Consider the following 25,433-nt stretch of genomic DNA (forward strand, 5'->3'; position numbering starts at 1 on the left):
TGTGATCGAAAAATGCCCCCTAAGCTGAAAGGAAGACTCTACACCGCAGTTGTGCGTCCAGCACTCACATACGGTTCACAATGTTGGACAATGTACAAAAAGTATGAGAGTAAGTTAACGGCAGCTGAGATGAAGATGCTTCGTATGACAGCAGGAGTAACAAAGCTTGATAGAATTAGAAGTACGAAGATCCGAGGAAGCCTTCATGTTAAAAACACCATCTCCCAAAAAATTGAACACGACCGACTCAGTTGGTATTGCCATGTTCAAAGGAGAGATCCTGAGAACCCCGTCAAAAAAGCAATATCATACAACGTTCCAACACGAAATAGAAAGAAAGGTAGGCCTAAAAACTCCTGGTACAAGCAAATGCAAAACCACCAGCATTCAGTTGGCCTTAGAAATGGAACAATACAAAACCGGGAGGCTTGCCGCCGATTTCTGAGGTCAACCCGGCGAACCCCACAGGCGGATCACTAGTGTGAAGCAGTTACGTGGGATAGTTATGATCCCCTCGACATCGAGATCATAACAGCGCCGAGAAAAAGGAAGAAGAAGAAGATGTATATCACTACTTATTCCTAATTTATATATCTTAAGATTTTTTGTAAATTTTGAATTATGAATTAATAAAACAAAACATTTTTTTCAAAATAACGATGTTATGTGAAGAAGTGGTACAGGATAGATTATTGTCTGATTTTCACAAAATAATAGTTCTATTTTTTTATGTCCGATTCATTTTTCAATATTCATTAATGTTGAGTGATGAAATCGTAAACTGTTTAGAATTCATTGGCTGAAAAATCCAATGCTGTTTATTGTCAGAACTTACCTCCATCGCCATTTCCATTGATGAAACTGAACAATTTCTATGGAATAATCACATTCTTGACGTTGTAAAAAATACTTAAAAATTTTTATCCTTTCTTTAGATAATGCAAGAATTTCTTCTCTCCTTCTTATCTGGCTATGGTAGGGGGGCCTTTTGCTGAAAAAAAAAAATCATAAATACATTTTGACACCAGAATTCGAAAAAGTATTAGTACCTACCCGAGCCGAAAAGCATACATATTTTGCACAACATTAGGTACATAGAGTAATCCGGCCGCCATTTTTATTTTTTTGTCTGTAATTTTGATTTTCTCAATTTTCTCAACTTTCTTACGATTTATGACAAACTTGTAGATAATTGAATAATTATTACTATAGAGTTTTTAAGCTTATGTTTTATAAAAATGCTTTTGGGTACAACAAAATAAATAATATAATATACATAGTATGTAGTTCAATAAATTTCATTCAAAATTACATACCAGAGGACAAGCAAGACGCTTCAAACGATACCTCAATTGTCAAATTGTGATAAGTAGCTTAGAAGATTATGATGCAGAGGAACATAAATAACTCTCCTTTTGGCTTAACAGAAGTCATTTAATTACTGGTGTATTGAAACTTTTATCACAAAGTGTACAGTGCGAAAACGTTAGCTAATATGTATAAGAAAATCTGCATTTGATGTGTTTAATAAAGTGCTTTCTAGCTCTAAAACTGAAACTTTTAAGGGATATCACAAGATGTTAAGATCGAAATTACGAGAGAAAAGCAAAATGGCGCCCAAAAGACTTGGCTCGTCTACTGATACTCTTCAATCTACAATGAAGGCTTTTAGTGGACTTTAACGGAATAGAGACATTTTATTATATGACTTTGAAAAGACCAGGGGTAAAATTACGGCATACGTTCGTAAACGTATGGTTGCTTTGTGTCCCTATCTTTTTCTACTAATTAAATAGAGACAGAAATAGTCAAAACGTTAACGTATGATCGTAATCGTGTGCCGTAATTCGACCCCTGACCTCTTATGTGTTTTTTTTTTTTTTTTTTTTTTCAAAATCTGAAGGGGTGTGTAGAAGGTAACCCAACTAAAAAAAATCTGTTACGGGGTTGATGGAATTCATAGAGCGTATATTCCTACAAAGCTAGCTATATTATGTTACATTAAATTATACAATTGAGTTCGTGTATGTTCCTGAAATTAACGTTTTCGATATCACTATTTCAAAATTAATTTTTCCAGTTCCTTGAATTTTCTAACTATAGCCCAGAATTTGGTGTTTTTTTCGTCCTCTTTTTTTGCAACCCAGGAGAGCAAATGTAACCATCCTTCTTTCTATCTTCGTCATGTCTTCTTCAATGATATGACCCATAAAAATATCTTTCTTTTTTTTAAATTGATAACCTTGAAGAGAATTTTTAATTTCAAACATTAAAATGAAGTAAGCAGAAAATATTGCTAAAAAGACAGTCAATATCAAATTTTATAGAGTCTAGATTTCAGCCTCCATAACTCAATAGGTGAAAAAAATGTCTTTTACAGATAAGACCTTGATAAAAAAAATCAGCACCCTATTTGCGAAATGTATTAAATTTCTCCCTCCATCTTCTTCATAAATATTTTCTGTGTGATTGACTTTGCCTTTGAAGAAATTTTAAAAAAGCATTCAATGAAAATCTCATTTTAAGAGAGAGCATAGAAAAGCTTTTTTTCATTTTTCTCGCTCTCTTAAAATTGTTAAAGTATCAAAATCAACAGTTTGAATATATATTTTGTAAAAGCTTTTATATGACACTTTACTTTGCTGTGCACTTTGTTCAATTTATTTCTTCTGCTTTAATGGTTATATGTTGCTATTACACAAGGATAAAGGATATACAATTTTCAAGGGTAAAGCGCAGGCAGCAGTCAGCATGAGCGCATTCCATATATTCAAGTTTTAAAGTTCAGTGTGTCTAGGTCAATAATATACCTACCCATCTATCTATCTACATTAAAAGAACCATATGGATGAAGCTGTTGCAATTTTTGGTCATGACCTAAATTCCTTTTGTATAAAAGCTAGGGTAGGGACGTTCATTTGAATGTTAACCTAGCCAATGGCATGAGAATATTACCAATTGTTGCTTTAAATAATGCAAACAATAAAATTGCGAATTTCTATTATAATTTTTGTTTTATTGTAAATTCTAACCAAGTGAGTATATAACCTCTAATTAATATCAAAATAATTTTTATAATGGTGGTAGGATAGTATTTTACCATAATAATAAGGCTCATTTATAAAAAAAAAAGGATGTTCTAAACGATTTTTTTTTTTTTTTTTTCATTTCCTTTTTCTATTTGACCTAGTACCACTTTAATTAAAATAGATAGTTATCATTTAATTAATGTCTTTTGAGTGCCGTTTGAACTTCAGCTCTTTTCCGTCCAATGCTCTAAAATGAATAAAAAACAAAATAAAAGTATTCTGGTTGAACTACCAGAATCACCTTCTTTCCAATTTTCTTCAAACTTTTGATCATTTTCATACCACTTTCATTGCCACTGAGAACAAGATAATACAGCCTTGGCCCAGCAAATTCTATTTTTAGACATTCTGGATTGTATCGGTTTTTCGGGCACTTTGAAATGCTTTTTAAGATGGTTTAGTAATTTTTCAATGGTGATGCATTAATTGAATTAATATCAAATGAAAGATCAATAACTTTATAGAAGTTGCTGCATTGCAATTAGAGTATTAGATATTGCAAAGCAAGTCTAGTAATAATGCATCAGCAATGTGTGAAGGACAAATTGAATTATGAAAGTTTAAATGAGAGTGGATGAAATTTTGTGGGTAAATAAATTGAACCATACTGAAAATCTATGATGACTGTCTGAGAAAAGTGATGAAAGCTAGAGTAAAAAGTGTTACCTAAATTTTTACATAATATGACAGAGACTCTCACCAGGATTTGTTTCAACTACCATTGGTTGAAAAGATATTGTATCAAAAAAGTGCAAAAATGTCAAAAACATGTCAAAAACTACACTCGTAATTCTTAGTGAAGAAAAATTATTCGTACTTATTACTTTAAATACACACAATGTGCCTTAAAATAAATACAAAATCCGATTTTTTTCATATTTTAATAAAAAAATGGATAAAAATATTTTTTTTGAAGTGAAAACTTCTTTAGTATCGTAGTGATCTGAAACAAGATGAAACGAAAACGCGACACGAACATTCAACTTGTTATAACTTTTTATTTTATAAGATAGATAAATGAAATTTGTACTGTAGATAGGTAATTACATAAACTATTAATGTAGGTACAAAATTTCAATTAATTTCATATTCAAAATTCTGAAATAAAGGTAAAAAGATGTTCTTTTTCTACACACGTTATATCTTTTGATCTAGTGCACAAATTTGACTTTAATACGCATGCTGATTACATAACCTTTCATTTGATATATCATAATTAACTGTACGAGCTCTACAAGTTAAACAATCATAAATTGAAAAACTTGAAAAATACCTCAAAACACTTGTGGAGATCTGTTGACGATGACCAGTGTAGGAAGTACCGTAATCTCAGTTTGAAATTTCGATATAGTTGGCTTTAAAAAAATTCTTATTTTTTTTCTAGGCATGGTAGAAATATGATTCATACATCATATAAAAGGTGAAATAACCTTTCAGATGATATAAAATTTACTATAGGTTGTCATTTAAAAAAATATATTTAATGGTGTTAAAAGAGAAAAAAGATTGATTTTTTTTGCTTTTTTGATGAAAAGTGATTTGGTTTGAAAAAAATAAGCTCTTTTTGTAGATGTTGTATAGACATGGACGATATAAATATTTTGAGCTGAAACAATAAGCTTTCAGATGATATAAAATTAATATAGGTTGTATTTAAAGGAGATAGAATAAAAAATAGGTAGAATTTTCTTTTTTTTTGCAAGAAAAAATTTTTTTAAGTATTAACTTCTACCACGTGCACACATGATTTTTTTTTAACAATATTATTTTATTGGAACCTTATCAAATAACGGAAACGCTGAAACCGAACACAAAAAAAATTGTTTCCATTTTAACATGGCTTCTTTCGTCGTTTACGTTTTGAATATAGTTTAACTTAAATTAAATTTTTTGTATATAATATATAATAAAGGACGAGTATATATTTATTTAAAATTATTACTTACCAAGAAAATGTTGCCATTAAGGTGCCTAGCAATTTGATTCAAATTTCTGATATTTTATTTTAATAACATTAAACTTTTTTTTTTGTATTCAAGCCACCAATGCGCAGAGGCAAAAGAAATTTGTTCCCTTTAAACCAAGTGAAACATAAAAAATTAAAAACCTCTCTTTTATTCATAACTGAAAACCAAAAGTTTCTTATAGACTTACATGTTTTTTTTTTTTGTTTTCATACATTTCGAAGCCGTCGTCTTTTGACCAAAGTCTCGAAAATTTTGTATGGCAGCTATACGTTCTAAGCGAGACATTAAAAAACAAAAAAAAACCAACCATGGAAATTACGAAAAAAACATCTAGGGTAACTTCGGGCATTATGGCGCACCGGGCATTATGGCGCACCTCTCAACTACCATACTTCCAATACTCGCATTTAAATAAAACCAATGCAGAAACTTTGGCCTTCGTCGAACACTAGCCTTGTGACGATCGCAGGTCAGTGCTATTATTTTTGTGCCAAACAAAAAAGAAAACAAAAAAAAAATATACCGGTTCTGGGTTCCAATATAATATCGCTTTGTTTTTGTTTGTGTGTATCTCGGTAAGTATACAGTGCACGTGTTTGTTGTAAAGAGTGAAACGCAGAGTACAGTTTTGGTTTGGTTATATCACTTGTTATATTTTAACTGAAGTAAGAATTGTGTTTAGTTTTTGGAGTTTTGTGAATATGTGTATATTTTGCAATATGGCGCAGATGTAATAATCGCATTATGGCGCTATATTATACCCGACTGCGCCATAATGCCCTTATGTAAAACTAATTTCAAAAGTAACTCTGCATTTTTTTAAATTTGAAAATAACCTCAATTTAACGTTAATTTTATGAAACTTATTTACAATTATATTTCAGAAATGCTGAATATACGTAAAAAAAGTAAAGGGTTCCGAAGTAAATGGGGTTCGCCATATTGCCCGTACATAGGGCAATATGGTTTTTTTTGGACTATTTTTAATTTAATTTATTTTTTGTTAAAAAGCTTGAATTTTTATTCTTAAATATTTTATTTATGTTACGTTGTTATGAAATTTAATTAAAAAAAATGATTGAAGTAAAAATTGTAGTCCGTAGTAAAGTTATTTGAGTTTGTACTTAGGTATGCCATAATGCCCTAATTTACCCTATAACAAATTTGAACAAAATCCGTTTACCCGTTTAGGCTGTAGCTACTTGTACAGATGGACGCACAGACCGACGGACGTCATGACGAAACCCACTTTTTTGGACTTCTCTATGATCGTAATGTTAGTTTTGATTAAAACATCGACATTTTTTTTTGACACGAAACCAATACTTGCCCTATTGAGGAAGTAAAAATTATTTTGTTAAATCGATGGAGCAATTTTTGACAAAATTAAGCTTCTCAAATGTTAGTACCTTCACCCTAGGATATATTTAAAAAAGATATGTCGTTCCAGTGATTTAATTTTCTTTATCATTATTCAAACTTGACTGGTCACTATGGTGTATGAGTAACTTTTTTTTCTGCTGAAAGTTACTACCGATAAATGTAAAAATTGTATTGGCAGACAAAGCAATGAAGTCTTTTGACAATTTTTTAACTCAATAAAATATTCGGAGCTACATACATAATGTATGTATGTATGTACAGTGTACATGAAGTTGGTCGCATTCAAAGTCAATCACAACTTGGTGATGAAAAAGGACAAAATTATAAAAAAAAATACTTAAATTACTGTAATATGAAAAAGTTTACTTTCTAAATACAAGAAATACTTCCAAACTAACAGTCCGAAACAAAAACTTTTACACATTGATCTCTGATGTTTTTGAAAATGCAAAGAGTCTTTTCCGTTTTTTACATAAATGTATCATTATTTCTTTATCAGTTATATCACACGTTAACCATGACTATTTGTAACATTTTTAATCTCTTTTCGTTTCCTTTCGCTTTTCTAAGAAAATAACTTTTGCCCTTTGATAACTTACCCCAAAAGAAACTTAATTAAACATCTTTCCGGTTGTCTCATTAAAAGAAACCAACAAACTTTTCTCTAATGATCATTCAGGAAATTACCATCAAGAAATAATCATCCTTTTTCCTTAGTGATACAAAATCAGGTAAAATACAAATAAAACAAAAAAAACATCAAATGACTCGATTTCATATTTCATTTAATTCTTTTGAATGTTTTTTTTTTTTTACATTAAATTGACATCCGTTACCGTTTGTCGACAGTTGTCGTGTCGCGTCAGTCAGTCATGCTAATTGGTTTTTGTATAATTACGTAAGTTACAAACCTTAATTTGTATATAATATAATATTCCTTTTGAAAAGTTATGAATATTTAAGATATGCTTTTAATTGCCAGTGTAATGAAACATTCATAATGCGGGCATAATTTATCGAATCAATGAGTTTTAGATGTTAATCCAAGAGCGAAAGGATTTTGTCATAAAGTTTAATTTATCTTTTCACTTGAATTTTGATGCCATTCCTTTCTTTAACTTTGTCTTTTTAGAGACAATTAAATCCTTTTTGATGGTTTTGTTTTGGCAAATTGATTTCGTTAATTGATTTTGTCTATATTTTTGTTTGAAATTTATTTAACGTTTAAATGTCATGAGTTTTTGAAATATTACAAAGCTGAAAATAAACATAAAATCCAATTTAGATTGTCAAATTTTAATTAGCATTAATAGTTTTATTAAGGGGGGAAATCCCTCCAGACGACACCTTTTTCACTATTTTTTTATGAAAAACTGAAAGCACTTATTAAAATTTGGAAAAAGACAAGATATTACTGACATTATCAAGTATTGAAAAAAATTTTTTTGAAATGAAAAAATAACAAAATGGCGGCTCTGGAGCTTTTCAAAGTTGACGCCTCTAGTTTACGCCGTGCAATGCACAGGTCCAGGAAATGATCTTAAATCAAAAAGGAAATTTTTTTCCGTTGGACGATGTTAGTACGCATTGCATGAACCTAAATTTATTTTTTTTAAATGAAAAATAAAAATTAGAAATCAAAAAAACGAAAAAAAACCATGTTTTTTTTACAAAGAAGTAGTTAAAAAAATATTTACTGTACAAATTTTATTCAACTTTTAGGTTCATGTTGTGGCCAATAAGTTAAGGAGTAATTTGCTTTAAATTTCAAGTCGAAAGCTTCATTAGTTTTTGAGTTACATTGCACGGCGCGGAAAAAAACTAGTTTCGAAAAAAATGCGTTTAAAGTTTTCGTTTTCGTACTATGGTAGGTTCGGAGCGCATTGGTTTCGGGACTATCTAGGCACTTTTGAGGCTTCATTTAAGGCTAAGACCACTGAAAATAGTTTCTTCGGTTGATAAATAAATTTATTACGCAAAAAAAAAATAATGCAAAAATAAAAAATTCCAGAGGGATTTCCCCCCTTAATCTATATAGAGAAAAGAGAAAATTTGAAGAAAATTTATAGTAGAGTAACTAAAGCAAATTATTAAGGAACCCGGCCGAACAGCTCTGATTTTGACGATTTTTTTTTTCAAACGTAGGTAATTAAAAATACTTTAAAGTCTATAGATTAAAAATTGCCGGTGTTGCCGTATTGTTTTTTAAAATTAAAATTAATTTTTTTTTTAACTAAATTATTTTTTTGCTTAAATTTCATAAAACAAATGATAGCAAAAGATTCTCTAGGTAATTTAAGGAAAATATATAAAAGGTAGTAAGGGACAATCTTCCATCGTTTAAGCGATAAATGCAATTTTCTAACATTCTGACCTCAAACACAAAAAAAATATTTTGAAAACAACGGCAACACCTACAATATTTAAAAATACATTTTTAGAAAGCCAGAAGCTCATTCATATCTCTCAAATTTAAATCCACTAAATTTAATCAAGACTTTTTGAAAAAATGGTCCTCAAACTCAGAATTTAAAAAAAAAAAATGTTATTAGAAAAATTTAAAATGACTTTTTTCCAAACTTTTTCTAATAAAATATGAATTTATTAAAAAAAAAAAATTTAGCCATAAATATTATCAGTTGAATTTCGAAGCAAAAAAGGTAAAATATATCACACTTTTGAAAAAAAAAATGAAAAATTACTTCAATTTCAATGGTTTTTTTTTTTTATTAAAACTGAATGTTTGCATTGAAATAATTAATTTTCTCAAAGGCTGTGGTAAATAGGAACTTTAAATTTTTGCTATTTAACTTTAAACAGTAAGGGTTATTCAATGAATAAAAAATAATTTTATGTTTAGATGTTGAACTTTAAAAAAAAATAAGTGACATTTTTTTCAAAACTTTTATTAAAAAAAGTTCTTCGAAAATGAAATACTTTTTAATTTTTTTCATAAACCGTAATACATATTGACATTTCCTTTTATAATTTGAAATCATAATAAATGCGGCCAAAAAAATTTGAAAATAAATGCATTTTATATTACGACCAAGTTTAAAAAACGACATGTTAAAATTTTTTCAATAATTTTTTTTTTCAAAAATCTGAGTTCAATTACCATTCTTTCAAAAGCCGTTCATTCAATTAACTTAATTATAATTTTACATATATGACTAAGCTTCTAGCTTTTAAAAAATGTTTATTTGAATATTGTAGGTGTTGCTGTTGTGTTCAAATTTTTTTTTTTTGTGTTTGAAGTCAATTAATAAGAAAATTGCATCTATCGCTTGAACTATGGAAAATTGTCCCTCACTCCCATATATTTGTTTTCCTTGAATTTCCTAGACAATCATTTGGCATCAATTAATTTATGAAATTTAAGAAAAATTTTTGAAAAAAATTTGTTTTTGTTCACAAAAATTTTCAATTAAATTTAAAAAATCAAAACGGCAACACCGGCAATTTTTAATCTATAGACTTTAAAGTATTTTTAATTACCGACGTTTGAAAAAAAAGATCATCAAAATCTAAGCTGTTCGGCCGGGTTCCCTAATATTGCCAATTTTTGAGCTTTAGTTACTCCACTATTAGAAAAAATAATTTTTCGATTTTTTTCCATTTAAAAAGTTTTGTCTGATCATCATCTAGACCTGGGATCCGTCCCAAAAATAACAAAACTGAATCAATTTTGTTAAGATAAAAAATGGCTCTATTTCTTATTAGCAGTGTGGGCCAAAATTCACTATATTTATTTGGAAAGTGAACACTAAGAAAGGAATTCTTAAAATTCAATCATTAAATAGGGTAAAAGGGGGTAAACTGGAGTAACAAAAATTATTTTCCAAACGGTAAGTCGTAGAAATTTGATTTTTTTTAAACCGATAGATAAATTTGTAGACAGGAAAATTTTTTTACAGAAACTTAAGTTATGCTAAAAGAAAGATAATGCAAGCAAAAATATGTTTTTGTTACTGATTTTTTGAAAACACCGTTTTTTGCGGGGTATTCTTGGTTGGGTTTTTATTTTTAGGAATTTTTGGAAGCTTGTAAACTTATAGATGAAATTGATTAAAGTGCATGTTGATTTCAAAAATGATTTTTTGCTTATTTTACATCAGGGTAATCCACGAAAGTTGACCACTAATATGCAAAACATTAAAGTGAACGTATACAAAAATATGTGATGGTATTCAAATACTTATACTCTTTTTTTTATTAATTTCATACTTATTAAAATTTTAGAACCTTAAATATTTGAATATCTGAAGTCATTGGTTTTTTATTTTATGTTTAAATATTATAAAAACTTGTTTTTTTTTTCATACAAGGTCACACCCGTTACAAAAAAACTGTCACCACCGTTACATTTTTGAATTTTTGTAAGGCCGCAGTTTGCGCTTACTGAAAATGTAACAAAATCTAATTTTAAAAATGTAATTTTAAAAATTTATTAACAACTTAATAGTTTTGAAGCTATTAAACGTTTTTGAACCAAACACAAAAATGCTGGAGTTCATCACAAACTAAGCTATTAATTAAACTTTTATTCTTAGGTATTCTTTTTTAAAAGTGTTATTGAAAGACCAAAAATAAGCAAGTTTCAGGATAATTAAATTTTTGAAATTTTTAGTATACAAAACCAAGTAAAATACAACATTGAATTTTCGTCAACACATCGCTGCAATATATTTTATTTGTGTCAATTTAATATTTCCATTTGGTAAAGTGCGTTTTCAGCTTATTAAATTTCACCATCTTGAGTAGGATAGTTAATTTAAAATATAAACAACTTAGGTACTTAGAAATTTCTTCGAAATAATTTTGCTGACTATTTTTCACCTGCCTTTGTGAACTATTGTCAGGTATTTAAAAGATTAAACCAAATCCTGATCATTAGCTAAACTAATTCTAATCTATATTGTCTCCTAATTCAAATTATTCCTTATCAACTAAAACTTTCTTTAAAACTTGCTTAAAAATGATGAAACAGACTTTTCTTAAGTCTTTTAATTATAAAGTTAATCTAAACAAAACTAACAATATTAAAGCTTTAAAATTCATCAAATATGCTTAAAGGTAAATTAGTCTTATCCTCATCCTTCTTCTTGTTAAAATTTATCTTTTCAAACCAACCAACGATGACAGCCAACAGAATCCAACTGAATACCTTAATTTCACAAGATGAATCCTTTCTAATTAAAAAATTATTTACCAAAAAATTTCACCTTTTCAAGATGAGCAAACCGTGCAACTTTTTCTTATTATAATTTAAGTTATACGCGATATTAAGTTATCTAATTTGATTGTTTGCATCTCAATGAATTTAGCTGAGGTTGAATAAATTCAAAATAGACAACGTTAGTTGGTTGGATTAATTGAGAAATTTCGTCGTCTTTCGTCGATGGACGTGTCGTGAACCGTGAAAGTCTGTTCTTCTTCGACAAAAATAAATAATATCTCCTTTATCCTTTCTCTTGTAATGCCGAAGAGTTCAAACAACTTCGTGTCTTGATTAACTTAACCCTTTATTCAGTAAAAAGTCACTCATGGATGGATTAGTTCAGAGAGGGTAATTATAAGGCCCTTGCGGAGCTTTTATTAGTTTTACACTTTAGTCAACTTGAACATCTTTCAGCAGATTTTTAAGTAGTATTCGAGTGGAATTGCAGGATATTTTTTTGTAGATTTGAATTATTAACATGGTTTAGTGAACTACAGTGCAAGTGCGACCCTGAACCAATTTAAAATAATTCTCATAGTTTTCTTCATGTGTTGAAATTCCTGGTAGAATTTCAGCAAACAGAGTTATATAAACCAAAATTGGAGCTTAAAGATTCAAGTCGTTAAAATTCATTTCGAAATGATTTCAACATGTTTACAATAATAAAACTGGAGAACTTGTGTGGACGATTGATTTAAACCAAAATTATTATTCCAAAATGCACTTCGATTTAAAATAGATTTTCTTTAATGGATATGACCTGCATAGAATTTATTCTTCGATTTTTTTTTATGGCAAAATTGGAAATACAATTTTTTTCCCTGGCCTCCTTCGGGCCTTGATGATTTTTTGTACTTCATCCAGTAAATAAGTTGACACTGTTCCAACGATAAATTGTCTTTAATTAAATTTCTAAACTAATTAAGATTCTACCGAAAGCTTGTTTTTTTTTTTTGTATGGTAATTTTTTGTTAGTCTAACCTGAGGTAAACTTTAGGTAGTCTCATCAGCCCATTATCTTTTATGATCTTTAAAATTCCTAGCAAAGAATATCATGACATTTTTTTTCTTGTGAGTGTGTGTGTGTTTTTTTTTTTTTTTTTTTTTTTGAAGCAACGTTATCCATTTAATTAGGTTCGTTACATTACCATTATTGTGCGTGTCAGACCTACCGAATTGATGTGGTGAACATTTTATGAGTGCAAAGCAAAAGAAGAAGAAAAAAAAAATAAAGTAAACATTCCAACAACTGACCAAGTATAAAAATGTGAATCAATAAATTTCGCATTTTAAATGTGAAAAACATGAAAATATATTTTTTCCTTTAAAAGTGTTACAATACGAATGATTTGATTATGTACACCATGATTTTAAGAACATTATGGTATCCCAACCTCAAATTCAATTTTTACTTGCGATATAGGTAAGGTAGGTAAGTAATATGGGGAAAGTATAGGATTCGGACAAAAAAAATCGAACTTGAGAATGCAAAAAAGTGGGTCCCGCAATTCTGTCTGTCCGTCTGTATGCACCTCGAGCTAAACTCAGAGCGATTTTTTTCAAACTTTGTAGATAACAGTTTTAGGTTATTCCCTTTACCTAGGAGAAATTGAAAATTTGTTTACAGTCAAAACTAAATGTTTATTTTTTTTTCAAAACCGGCTCTAACGATGTTGACTAAAATTTTTCTGTGTAATTTTACAGATAAGACCCAATTTTTGAAATAAAAGACTACTAGTAGTGCCTGTCATAGAACGGTTTTTTTGGTTTCTGAATATCTCTTACAAGACCAACCCGATTTCAACGAACATTATAAAAAAGCGTTTAAGTAACCGTAATATTAAAATTTTAGAAAACTTTCAAAAAACACATTTTTAGATCTTTAAAAAATACATATTTAAATTTTTTTTTGAAAAATCAACTATTTAAAACGGGTAAGTGAAATATTTCGAAATTTCGTTTTTCAGTGTAAATTAATTATTTCTTCTAAATGGCATACCTACTAACTTTTTTTTTTTTTAAATACTTTTTAAAAACACGGCTCTAAAAATTCCTTTTAATACAAGAAATCAGATGACATACCTTTTTTGTGCTCAAAACCATTAAGAACCATGTTATATTAATTATAAAAACAGATTTTGTGTTTATTTTTACATTATTAGAAAATATGCTCTAGTAAAATCATTTTTTTTTTATAAAAACATTTAAGATAAGAGCTTTTTTACCATAAGATCAAGTCCGTTCGACCCAGTCAGTAGTGCATTTTATTTTTTAATCCAAAAGATTTTTTTTTTTTGAAAATATTGATTTTTATTTATATGTATTTAGTATTTACGCTATATACAGGGTGATTCAGGAGGAATGTGATAAAAAAATAGATCATGTAGGTTGGGTCGAGACAAGAAAAAGTCAAAGGGAAGATGGGTAGGTATATTCCCTCTCGTTTAGCCAAAAGGGGCAATCCCTCCTGAATCACCCTGTATAAACTTTTCTGTAGTAAAAAATCGTTGAGATTGGACTAGTCATTAAAGAGGGTCAAAAATTTAAATTAAAACAGTTCTTTATGTTACTGTTTTGATTACGATTTTATTTTTGTTTTTAATTTGCCAGTATACTTATTATGGTGGTCCTTGGGAAAAAAAAATTGGGGACGATCCCTAGATTGGTTCCAAATCAGGAAAAAAATGCCCTAATTTTTTAAAATTTTTATTCTTAACCCTTCCTGATCCTATTTCATTAAGAAGTATTTGTTTTTTTTTTTCCAATTTTTCGATATTTCATCATTTTCTTTTTAAGGAAAAAAAAAATTACAGTTTATAGCCTCTTAAAAAAAACAGTCGCGCCCTCTTTACTTTTATACTTTCATACGGTAATACTATCATCACAACAAAAACATTACTGTTAAAAAAAGAGCCAAGTTCTCCTATGTTGAAATTATGCTGGCACAAAAAGTATTGAGATGTAAAAGTGTACCAAGTTCTAAAGTTTGGGTTCAAATTCGTATCAATAAAATTTTGATTGTTCTCTTGACAATTTTTCTTTTAATTACCGATTTTAAAGTTATTTCAAAAATTGCCAAGTAAACAATCAAAATTTTATTGATACGAATTTGAACCCAAACTTTAGAACTTGGTACACTTTTACATCTCAATACTTTTTGTGCCAGCATAATTTCAACATAGGAGAACTTGGCTCTTTTTTTAACAGTAATGTTTTTGTTGTGATTTCACTACTTTTTGCAAGGTATGGCTGTAGAATTGAAAATCTCTATATTTGATGAGAATTCAGTGAAAATGGGCGGTTGCCACGCCCCCTGGCTGAAATTCTCAAATTTTAAATTTTTTCCTTTGTATAAACTACCAGCTCTACCATTCTACCAAATTTCAAGATTCTACGATAATCAGAAGTGCTCTATAATATTTAATGATAATTAAGCGGAAATGGGCGGTTGCCACGCCCCCATGCTGAAATTCTCAAATTTTAAATTTTTTTCTTTGTATAAACTACCAGTTCTACCATTCCGCCAAATTTCAACATTCTACGATAATCAGATCTGCTCTATAATATTTTATGAAAATTCAGCGGATATGGGCGGTTGCCACGCCCCCTGGCTGAAATTCTCAAACTTTAAATTTTTTCCTTTGTATAAACTACTAGCTCTACCATTCCACTAAATTTCAAGATTCTACGATAATCAGAAGTGCTCCATAATATTTGATGAAAATTCAGTGGAAATGGGCGGATGCCACGCCCCCTGAATTGAAAATCTCAAATTTTCGATTTTTTCCTTTGTATACACCACAAGTCCTATCACCGTGTAAAATTTCAAGTTTCTACGATATCGGGAAGTTCTCCATAATTTTGATGATCTGTCAGTGAGTGAGTGAGTGAGTGAGTCAGTCAGTCAGTTACGGTTTTTGCGATTTTTGAAGCCCTATATCTCAGAAACTACTCATCGTACTCATCGTTTGAAATTTCTAGCATCTTTGGTGTGGAAGTTAGAGGGGTGTCGAAAATGGCCTGAGTTGTTTCCTGTAAATAAGGGTGTAGTGCCAAAGTTGCTAGAGAACTTGGCTGGGCACTACCGTGCCCCTTGATACCTATAATACGTATGAATGATCAAACATCCGCCACTTACCCATTTTTTTTTTTTAATAATTGTTTCACTGTACTTTTGGTTATTTCTTTGTCAAAATCTTAAAAGAATGTGGTTAATTCTCGACTGAAAAGGTAAAGTAACTTATGTCAAATTTGGTGATTTTTCAGGAGAGCAAAAAAAACACTGCCTCCCAAAAATTCTTTCAAGTGTAGATTTAGTTGTATAAAACATTTAGATATCAAATTTTATGATCTTTTTTATTAAATATATTTCAAAAAAATATTTTTAATATTTTTCCCGTTATAAGGAAAAATGTGACCTAAAATAGTTTGGCTTTTCTATAAATTGTATTTTATATTAATTTCCAAAATCTTAAGTTGGCATAAGATGATTTGCCTTTTCACACTCTTTCGGAATTTTTTTTTTTTAATATTTTATCTTATGTCAACTTAAGGATGACTTTTGTTTCTGTTTGCACGTGCGAAAATATCTTAAGTCAATAAAAGATAATTTAAGATTTCACAATAATAAAAAAAAGTCTTAAACCAATATAATCTTAAGTCTACTTAAGGTTTTTAATATTTGTCTTTTGAACATTAAGATGATATATGTAATTGTTTTTGTGCATAAAAAAGCAAAGGGCTGAGATAGAAAGATGCCGATAAAACAGAACTGTAGGCCTTTAGGATGGCACTGAGTTCAACAAAAAAAAAACGCGAAACATCTTAAGTCGGCTTAAGATACTTTATCTTTTCAGTCGAGAATTGAATATCAAGCATTGTAAAATTTTCGATGTTCTTACTTTTCTTAAGACTTTTGCTAAAAAAATATAGTACATTACTCTATTCACAATTCAAAAAGAATGTATTTTTACCCTTATAAAGACACTTTTCTGTGACCACTTTTCATTTTTGCCCTGCCAAATTCGCAACCGTGTGCCGACAGAGGGTTAATCAGATTGATGATATCAACCACTTTATAGCCATTTGTCCGATTCTGCAAGAACTCCGAAGACTTTATTTCTCAAAAAGCTTTCTTAATCTCGATGAAGCGAAACAAATTTTAAACGGTGGCAGTGATTTATTTTTTTTTTTTCTATCCATAAAAAAAGACTGTCTGGGTCTGTCTAAGCGAGAGATGTGAAAAAACGGGATACTCAAGGAGTGTTTATAGAGTGTTTTTACAGTGTTTATAGACCGCTATTCGGCGAGATCTTTTATGCTGCTATTCTGCAGAAAAAGAACGGTGTCCATTACTAATATCATCAAACGTGTCTAATTGCGCCAATTATGGACACCAGTGTCGGTCACTGAATTTCGTTGAACATTATATTCTAGTTATGAACACCCCACGTAAAATTAAATTATGTTATCATTTTTGTAATAACTTAAATTGAAATAGATCTACAAAGCAATTCACTAACACAATATTCAATTTTAATTTTTGTACCATATACAGATATATTGTTTAAACAATGATTTGTACTAACGTCTTTCTTAAGAATTTCTCAAGTTTCATGCACTTCACAGAGGTTCGAAACTTTCCCCTTTTATTACAACAAAACCAATCACTACCAACTATGAAGTAAAGTGTTTTCTGATGGAATATACATGCCTGAACGCGTTAAAAATAGTTTTCGTACGCTACACCCTAACAAAACCTTAAGAAAACGGAAAAACTGTGCCAGGTGTCGGTAACTGGTAAGGGTGTCGGTCACTGGGTAGTTTACCCTACCTGTTTCAATCCCCATTTAATTTAAAGGTGAAAAAGTGTCCTGTTAAGCATTTAGAGGGCTTGGATATTTTTGTTAGTTTTCACTTAGGTATTTTTCGGATTCGGATGAATTTTTCATAGGAAATAAAATACCAATCCATGTAGTTAAATACCATAAAAAAAAAATAATTTCAAAAACTTTCGAATAACTCACAAACAATCATTTTATTATTTGCGCAAAATATTCGGTTTAGTTGGTTGTTTTCAATGGAAATACTTATTTGCACTCCATTTAATAAATATCTATCTACGAAAAAAAAAATATTTGCTTTCAAACTATTTTATTTGATTAATTGAATGTATTGCAAAACTTATATTATACTTTATTTCCATAAATGATTTGCAGCTATGTTGTTTGAAGTTTTATGAATTGCCCTTCTGTTTAAAACTGCAAATCGATATTTTAATGGACACTTGTGCTGTATTTATTTTTTGGGTAGTTCAAAGTAAAGTTTTGATATGTCCAACATCCATACCTTTTCTAATGCACTTCCATTAGTATTGATATTTTTTAATAAATTAACCTTCTGTTAATTTTCAATGTTTGATAGATACTATAAAAAACAAACTTAGTTTGCAATAAATCGACAGATCGGGTTTGCCTTTTGGTATAGTAAGATTTAAGATATAATTATGACGTGTCCTTATTCAAGTGATGCAGAGTGTAACCACAAAAAAAAAAGAATATTCTTCTTCTTTGAAGATAACTTTCCTCTAAACATTTATTCAATCTTAAAAATGTAAGAACGAACAAAAACCCAACAACACAAGCACAGAATGTTTCATTTTTCATTTCTTTTAATAAACATAATAAAAGGAAACAAATTTCCCCAAAGGGTTTTTAACCCTACAAAAAAATATATATATACCTACAAAATAAGAACCACAGTAAAGCCTATATAGAGAATATTAAATTGAATATTTCAACAACATTGTACGTGTGTTTAATCTTACTTATGTATACATCTTATTTATCTTTTGTTTATTTATTCAGATCACGACAACTGGATTCACAATATAATTCCTTAACTATGGACCATCAATCAACCAAACACAGTACATTTTTAGAAACCGATTCGGAAGGAGCAGAAGAAGCTTGTGAGGATAATAATCAAACGTCGTCTGTGTCACATGCATCAGCGATGTCATTGCCAACTATTGAACGGGATCCAAATTCAGAGACAAGGGCATCAACGTCATCCTTGATTACACCCCTGTCAATGCAAAGGAAGAAAGGACGACTTCAACGTTCGCAACGTTTGCCAACTGACAATGTGTCAATAACATCTTATTCAGCATGGGAGGCATTGATAAAAGAGAGCTTTGGACAGGTTGCATGGCCAGTTAAAATCACATCATGGGAATTGGTTGACGACCGTGTTAAAGCTGTTCCAACAAGGTGAGTATTTTTTTTTTTTTTTATTATTCAGATATCTATTTCTCTGCATATCCCTAGGATTGTAGGGGGACACTACTTTTCTCTTTTATTGACTATTTGTTTCAATTGACGTGTGTTTCACTTAAATAATAAATGGGACTTGAATCTAAAAAAATGTTTGGTTCAGATCTCTTAAATAAATAAACTTATTGTCGTGCGAAGCGAAGTCCAGTGGAACTTTTTATAAATTTCGGTTAAAAAAAAACATTTTTTGTGCCAATTTATTGACTAATGTTAATTTGCCTTTGATGAACTTATTCGTCAAAAATCATTTGTAGCCATTTCTAAACGGAAATAAGTCCTGAAATTTTGTACAATGAAAAATATTAGTATTCAAAATGGTGGCTCCAAAATGACTTATGCAGAATAAGCGTTTTAATAGAATTTTCTTTATCAAAAGAGTATATAATTTAGATACTTTGCTAAATTGACTTCAAAAAATGTTCAATCTTTGATTTAAGTACAGTTATACATATTCAATGAAAAAAGGATCAACATTTTTAAAATAATGTTTTATTATAATAGTATATTGTCGCTATGCTGCCAAAACGCACTAAGTCATATTTTAAGGATTTTTAGATTTAAATGCAAAACGGTTCAGAATGATGATATCGATCTAGTAAAATACCACACTAAGAAATATTTGGCGTACTTTATGAATTATTTGAGGTATATTTTTGCACGAAGTCAGAAAAAATAACTTTAATACAGGCACAACGCACTAAGTTGACTTAGTGCTTTTTAGCTGTAACGCAAAAAAAATTAAATCAGTACCAGTTTATAGCAAGAGAAAGCATTAATGAGACTTAGTGCATTTTTAAATTTGAAAAATGACTTACAAAGTATCTTGTGAGGTAAATGTAAGAAAAAAGCGGTCAAATGTAAATAGATTAATACAAATTATAAGTTTATCAGCGAGTAAAGACGACTTGAATTTTCTATATGAATCTTAATAACCTTTTAAAAATGAATTAGAATTCTCGTTCTTAACTGGCTTCAAATTAAATGTTTTCGATACGAAAAAAATAAACCGGGAATACTTCAAACTTAATATGAATTTGACCACAATTTTCGAAACTTGAACGTTTTTAAGAATTTTCGAAGAGGGAGAAATACTGTTCCTAATTATCTGCCGGTAAAAAAATGGCCAAGACTGTACAGGGTGCACCGAACCTCTTAAATTAGCACAACTAGGAGAAAGACCTGATTGATATATGAGGTGCTCAGAGTAATAATGGGTTAAGTCCATTTGAAATTTGTGCATTATTTTGAACTTTGAAAAGCCTTTTCTCAAGAACTAAAGGAACTTTTGAAATAAAGGTTTCACAGATTTCTTTCTTGTATATTATTTTATATAGAACAAAACCCTTAATTTTAAAGACCTTTAAAAATCCGACTTATGTATAGAGAAGTGGACTTCACCCTTTATTATTCTGAACGCCTCATTTGTAAGAAAGGTGTTATTCCTGAAAGTTTTCATTCTTGGTTTTCATCATTACCATCAAAATGTTAGACAAAAGATTTCCTTCCAGAACTAGATGTATTAGATGGAAGAGATTATTTTAAATTGCTTCCATTTTTAAAGCCTTCTTTTAATAGTTACTTGTTTTTAATTCTTCTACGTTGTAAAATTTCTGATTTAACTAGGTATAATTGAGATTTTGTCTTTACTTTTGTTGTTTCCTTTAACTTCATATGCCAGAAAAGTATTCATTACGAACAAATAATTGCAAATCATTACAGGTAAAAGGCACTAAGTCATGGCTTTTTCTACTTTTGTTCACATAATTATCATTTTTGTTATTCAAAAACCAAAAAAGTTTTTGGAAACTAATGTCAAAATGTTGAGTTTGTGTTTAAAGTGATTATCTGACAAATAACAGTTAACATTGAATTTTCACAAGAGAAATAATCTTAAAAATCGATTTACTCAAAACTATGTTTTTTGACTTAGTGCGTTTAGGCAGCATAGCGACGATATAAGCTTCGGTATATTGTGTATATACCAAATTTTATGACTGTTCGTCAAAAAATGACCTTGTAAATGATTTTTGATGCCAAAAACCACTAAAGACACCACCAGCTTTTATCGGAATAAAAGAGTTGAGCAGCGAACTTTTTATTTTTTACCTATAGAGGTACTGTGACCATTTTTCTAGGAGCAAAACCCGGTACAGTTAAAAATTCGTTTAAAATCAAGATTTTTCAAAAAAAAAAATTAATTTTTTTAAAATTTATAAGTTTTCCTTTTTTGAGGTCTAGATTTCTATAACGATATTTATGGAAAATTTTCCTTGAAATCATTGTAACGTTTACAAGGAAGTCAGAAACGAAGAAAACGGTTTTATAACAGGTTCTGTTAATAACTTCTAAAAAATATTTTTAATGCTTTTATCCGAAAAATAAGAAAAACTTTTATTTTCCAACCACTGTTTTCTTGTTTTCCTTGCAAAGTAATTAAAATTTTGAATAAGAAAATCAGGGAATTTGCAAATACGGGACAATCACGGGACAAATTTCAAAATCCGGGACACTTATACGTCCCGGGTTTCATAAATAAAAACCCGGGACAAGCAGTCGCAGTCCCGGGTAAACCGGGACGGATGGTCATCGTATCTATAGGGCAAGTATTGGTTTCGTGTAGAAAAAAAAATTCGAGGTTTTAATCAAAACCAACATTACGATGATGGAGAAGATCAAAAAAGTGATTTTCGTCATGCCGTCCGGGCGTGTCGATCGGTCTGTGCATCCATCTGTACATCAAGCTAGGACCTAAACGGATGGATGGATTTGCTTGAAACTTGGTACAGATGATTTTTACGTAATTCCCTAGATCCTTTTTTTTATTTTTTTAAAATCTCTTTTTTAACGCATATCTCGAGGTATTTCAATTTTCTAGAAAATGGCTCTAACGATTTTGATTAAATTTGGTGCTTTTTAATTCTAACAAAACTGCGTTTTTAGTTTTTCTCAAAAAATTCGGAGAACTGAAGTTTGGCGTTGCCATTTTTCAAAAATTGACATATTTTTTAAGATCATATATTTCATCTAAGCAATTTCATTCAAAATTTACAGAAATCATTTTGAAGTGTCAAATGTAAAAAAAATTTAAAAAAGTTTTTGAAAAAAAAAATTTTTTTTTTAAGTTTTTGAAAAAAAATATTTTAATTTAATTTTTTTAACTTTCAATTTTTTTTTTTTTTGTTTTTCTCGACACTAAACAAAATCTTAAATTTCCAATAGATATTCAAGATAACGATTCTTTGAACTATAAGAGCAGGTACGTGCGACCCAGTCGTGCATTTTATTTTTTTTTTTGGATTCAGTTGAATATGTATACAGCTCTTGTGTTAAAGCAATTTTCAATTACATTTTAATACTTCCGAAATATAGAAGCAGCCATTTTGAAAGAGAAAAAAAATTTAAAAAAATCAAAAATTGTAAATTTGTACTAATTTGAAGGCGCTTCGTGTTATTTCGAAGCAAAATGCATAATTTGCAGATGAAGTTTGATCGGCAACAGAACAGATAAATTAGAGACAATAATATCACCATTATTATACTATTTATGATTGATATTTATTTTCAGTAATGAATTTTGGAAAAAGAATACATTTTATAAACTTTTAATACATTTGGTATTGAACTGAAATATTTTTGTGTTATCTTTTAATAAAATTCTTATTAGAAATTAATATAAAAAGATTGAATTAGGTGTAGTATGGAATCCCCACTACACTGAGGGAAAAAACGCAACTTAAAATGTAATACGTTCAACGTTGATTTAAGGATGTAAAAATTAACATGGAACTTATATTTGAATTAAAATTGAAACAACGTAACAATTTTTTTTTATTTTTGTCGGACCTCAGCTTTTGTTGCATTTTATCACTCTTATTTCCAACAGTGAGATAATGATCCAAGAGTTGTAGGTTCGATCCCCAGTGGCTGTCAATTTTTTTTCTTTTTTTTTAATAAATTGATGCTTTTTTTTCAAAGTCGAAACAACTTTGATTTAAAGATGTTTTATAACGGCAAACCACTTTAAACTAACGATGTTCTACTTTGATTTTAAAATATTCATTTTCAACGTAAAATCATTCATAAAAATAGTTGAATCAATGTGATTTTCGTTGATTTTAAGTTGTTTTTTCCCTCAGTGTAGGCCAAGTTAGTAGTGGTATTATAGGCTTTGAATTTTCAATACTTTTTCCTCCAGTCTTTTTCTCGTTCTTCATAAAAATACAAACCTAGACTTACAATAAATTGGAATTATTTTTTCCATCGAAAAAAAAAAAAAAACAACAATATCGGACCTTTTGTCCCAAGTCTGCTATGTGTTTCATCCTGCCTTTCGACTATTCAGTACCACCCCGTGAAAGTAACATTACAATTTTTTACTCACACAAAGTACTTATAAATCTTCCAATTTCATCACTAGAAACTTCAGCACTTTTCGACCACTTTTCAACCCATCATTAAACCTCCTCCAACATCTGCTTTTTCGCTATCAATGTATTTCATTGTTATTTTCTTCATAGTCTCCTTTGTTGCTCCTTCTATCTACTTATTAAGTCATGATTTATCTCCGCTGTGCTTTGATGGGCACATTATGATACAGCTTTATCAAACAAGGCGGGTTCCCCAGGGTATATATACAAATTATACAAATTTTCTATTCCCCATTCCTTTGCATATGTCACACAATACTAATAAACAAGTTTTCTAACATAATTTTGTGATATCCCACTGTCAATAGTAGGCCATTTAGTACCTCCTATACAGGGACCACCATAATAGTAGTTGTGTTGTTACAAAACAAAATCGATATACTCGGTGGAGGTAACTTCTATCATAGGAAAACTATGTATCCTTCATCACTCGTATCGTATCGTTTACCAGGTATTATAATCAAGGGTCGTCGTTCGTTGGTCGTCGTCGTCGAGGCAAGTAAGGAGTGATTTGCAGGCAGTTATTAAGTTCTGATGTATATTTGTTTACCTCGATTTCTATACGCCATTCCATTGTGATGTCCCTATTTCTGCCGGAAGGATGCCATCCTGCCTGCTGACTTCAACTGGAATATCGTTACAGATTCTTTGATGATGATAACAACGAATATAGAGGAAGAGTATATAGAGGTACAAAGTAGTTATGATGGAATTCTAATTATATGACGCTCAGCTTTGATTTTTGTTATTTTTTAATTAAAAAGTTTATACCTTGAAGGCAGAAATGGCAACAAATTAAAAATAAATATAAACTACTTATTACTACGAAGAAGTAGCATATTAGATCTTCAGATTGTTGTGTAATAGACATGAGTCATGACTTTTGATAACATTTTAAGTGTAATAACTTACAATAATTAAATTGGAAAATTATTATGTAATTTATCAAAATGGAATGAGGTGTTTTTGCAACGTGACTTAATTTTCGATTTATGAAATTTGTAGAGGGTATTTAAATTAGAATTATTATTACATAAATATTTCTGTGTAAGATTGCAATTTGTTATTCAAAAATTTTCGTGAAGCAGAAACAGGAAACAGGAGAAACAGGAAACGAAATTGTTATTGAAGTTTTGATTTATGTCATGAGAAGGAATAAGACGTTTTTAAGAGTATCTAAAACAAAATAGGTAATTATAGAACATACATCGTAAATATTTCCATTAAAAATGATAAGAAATATGTGATTGCAATTTTGAATATATGTAATTAGTTGCCCTTAACGAGACACACTCTCAGCGATGTTTAAAAAAATATATCAACTTTAGAAAAAAAATAGCATACCCATTAGGGTGGGTCAAAAAAATCGAAATTTTTTTTTTTGATTTGGTACTCCGAAAAATCGATTGCTAGACCCCTCTAGAATATACACACCAAATATGAGCTCTTTATATTAATGGGAAGGTCCTCCGCTTTGCAATTTTCCATTTTTACATCAAGCTTCTACTAAAAAAAAATAATTTTTTTATTAATTGACTTTTTAGCAAATTTCTTTTCATATTCTTGCAGGAAATTGAACGCTCTACAAAAAAGGCCTTATACACTTTTTTCGTTTATCTAACCGTTGAATAGATATTTGAGTTCCAAAAATCGAGAAAATCTTTAAAAATTCGTTTTTTGTTCTTAATTTTGTAACAAATTGAAAAATTATAATGATCAAACGCGCAAGACATATTCTTGTTGAAAATTGATTGGTCCACAAAAAAGGTCTTATTAACTTTTTTCATTAATCTAACCATTCTAAAGATATTCGAGGTCAAAGTTAAAAAAAATATAAAAACATTTTATATTTTTAAAAAATTTCTAATTCACTGAAACTTCATTATTTTCAAATTAGCAAGATATATTATTGTAGGGGCTTAAACGTTCTACAAAAAATTCCTTGGAATGAAATTGATTGCTTTAACCGTTTAGAAGATATTCGTATCCAAATCGCAATGCATACGGTTCAT

The 25,433-nt window shown here is 29.5% G+C and overlaps 1 protein-coding gene across 2 annotated transcripts in view; it reads left to right on the forward strand.

Annotated features, from left to right (window-relative positions):
- The window catches only part of LOC129912445 (GTPase-activating Rap/Ran-GAP domain-like protein 3), a 131,717-nt gene that overhangs the window by 34,171 nt on the left and 72,113 nt on the right, over nt 1–25,433 (forward strand). Inside the window, exons 1-2 of one of the 2 annotated variants that reach the window (XM_055990669.1) lie at nt 7,297–7,337; nt 18,527–18,931. In XM_055990669.1, coding sequence (XP_055846644.1) covers nt 7,312–7,337; nt 18,527–18,931 — 431 coding nt within the window. In that variant the 5' untranslated portion in view covers nt 7,297–7,311. Of the gene's footprint in view, nt 1–7,296; nt 7,338–18,526; nt 18,932–25,433 lie in introns of those variants that run through there. The other variant, XM_055990670.1, reaches the window with a different exon arrangement.

This window comes from Episyrphus balteatus, chromosome 2 (assembly GCF_945859705.1).
Source record: "Episyrphus balteatus chromosome 2, idEpiBalt1.1, whole genome shotgun sequence".
Lineage (NCBI taxonomy): Eukaryota > Metazoa > Arthropoda > Insecta > Diptera > Syrphidae > Episyrphus > Episyrphus balteatus.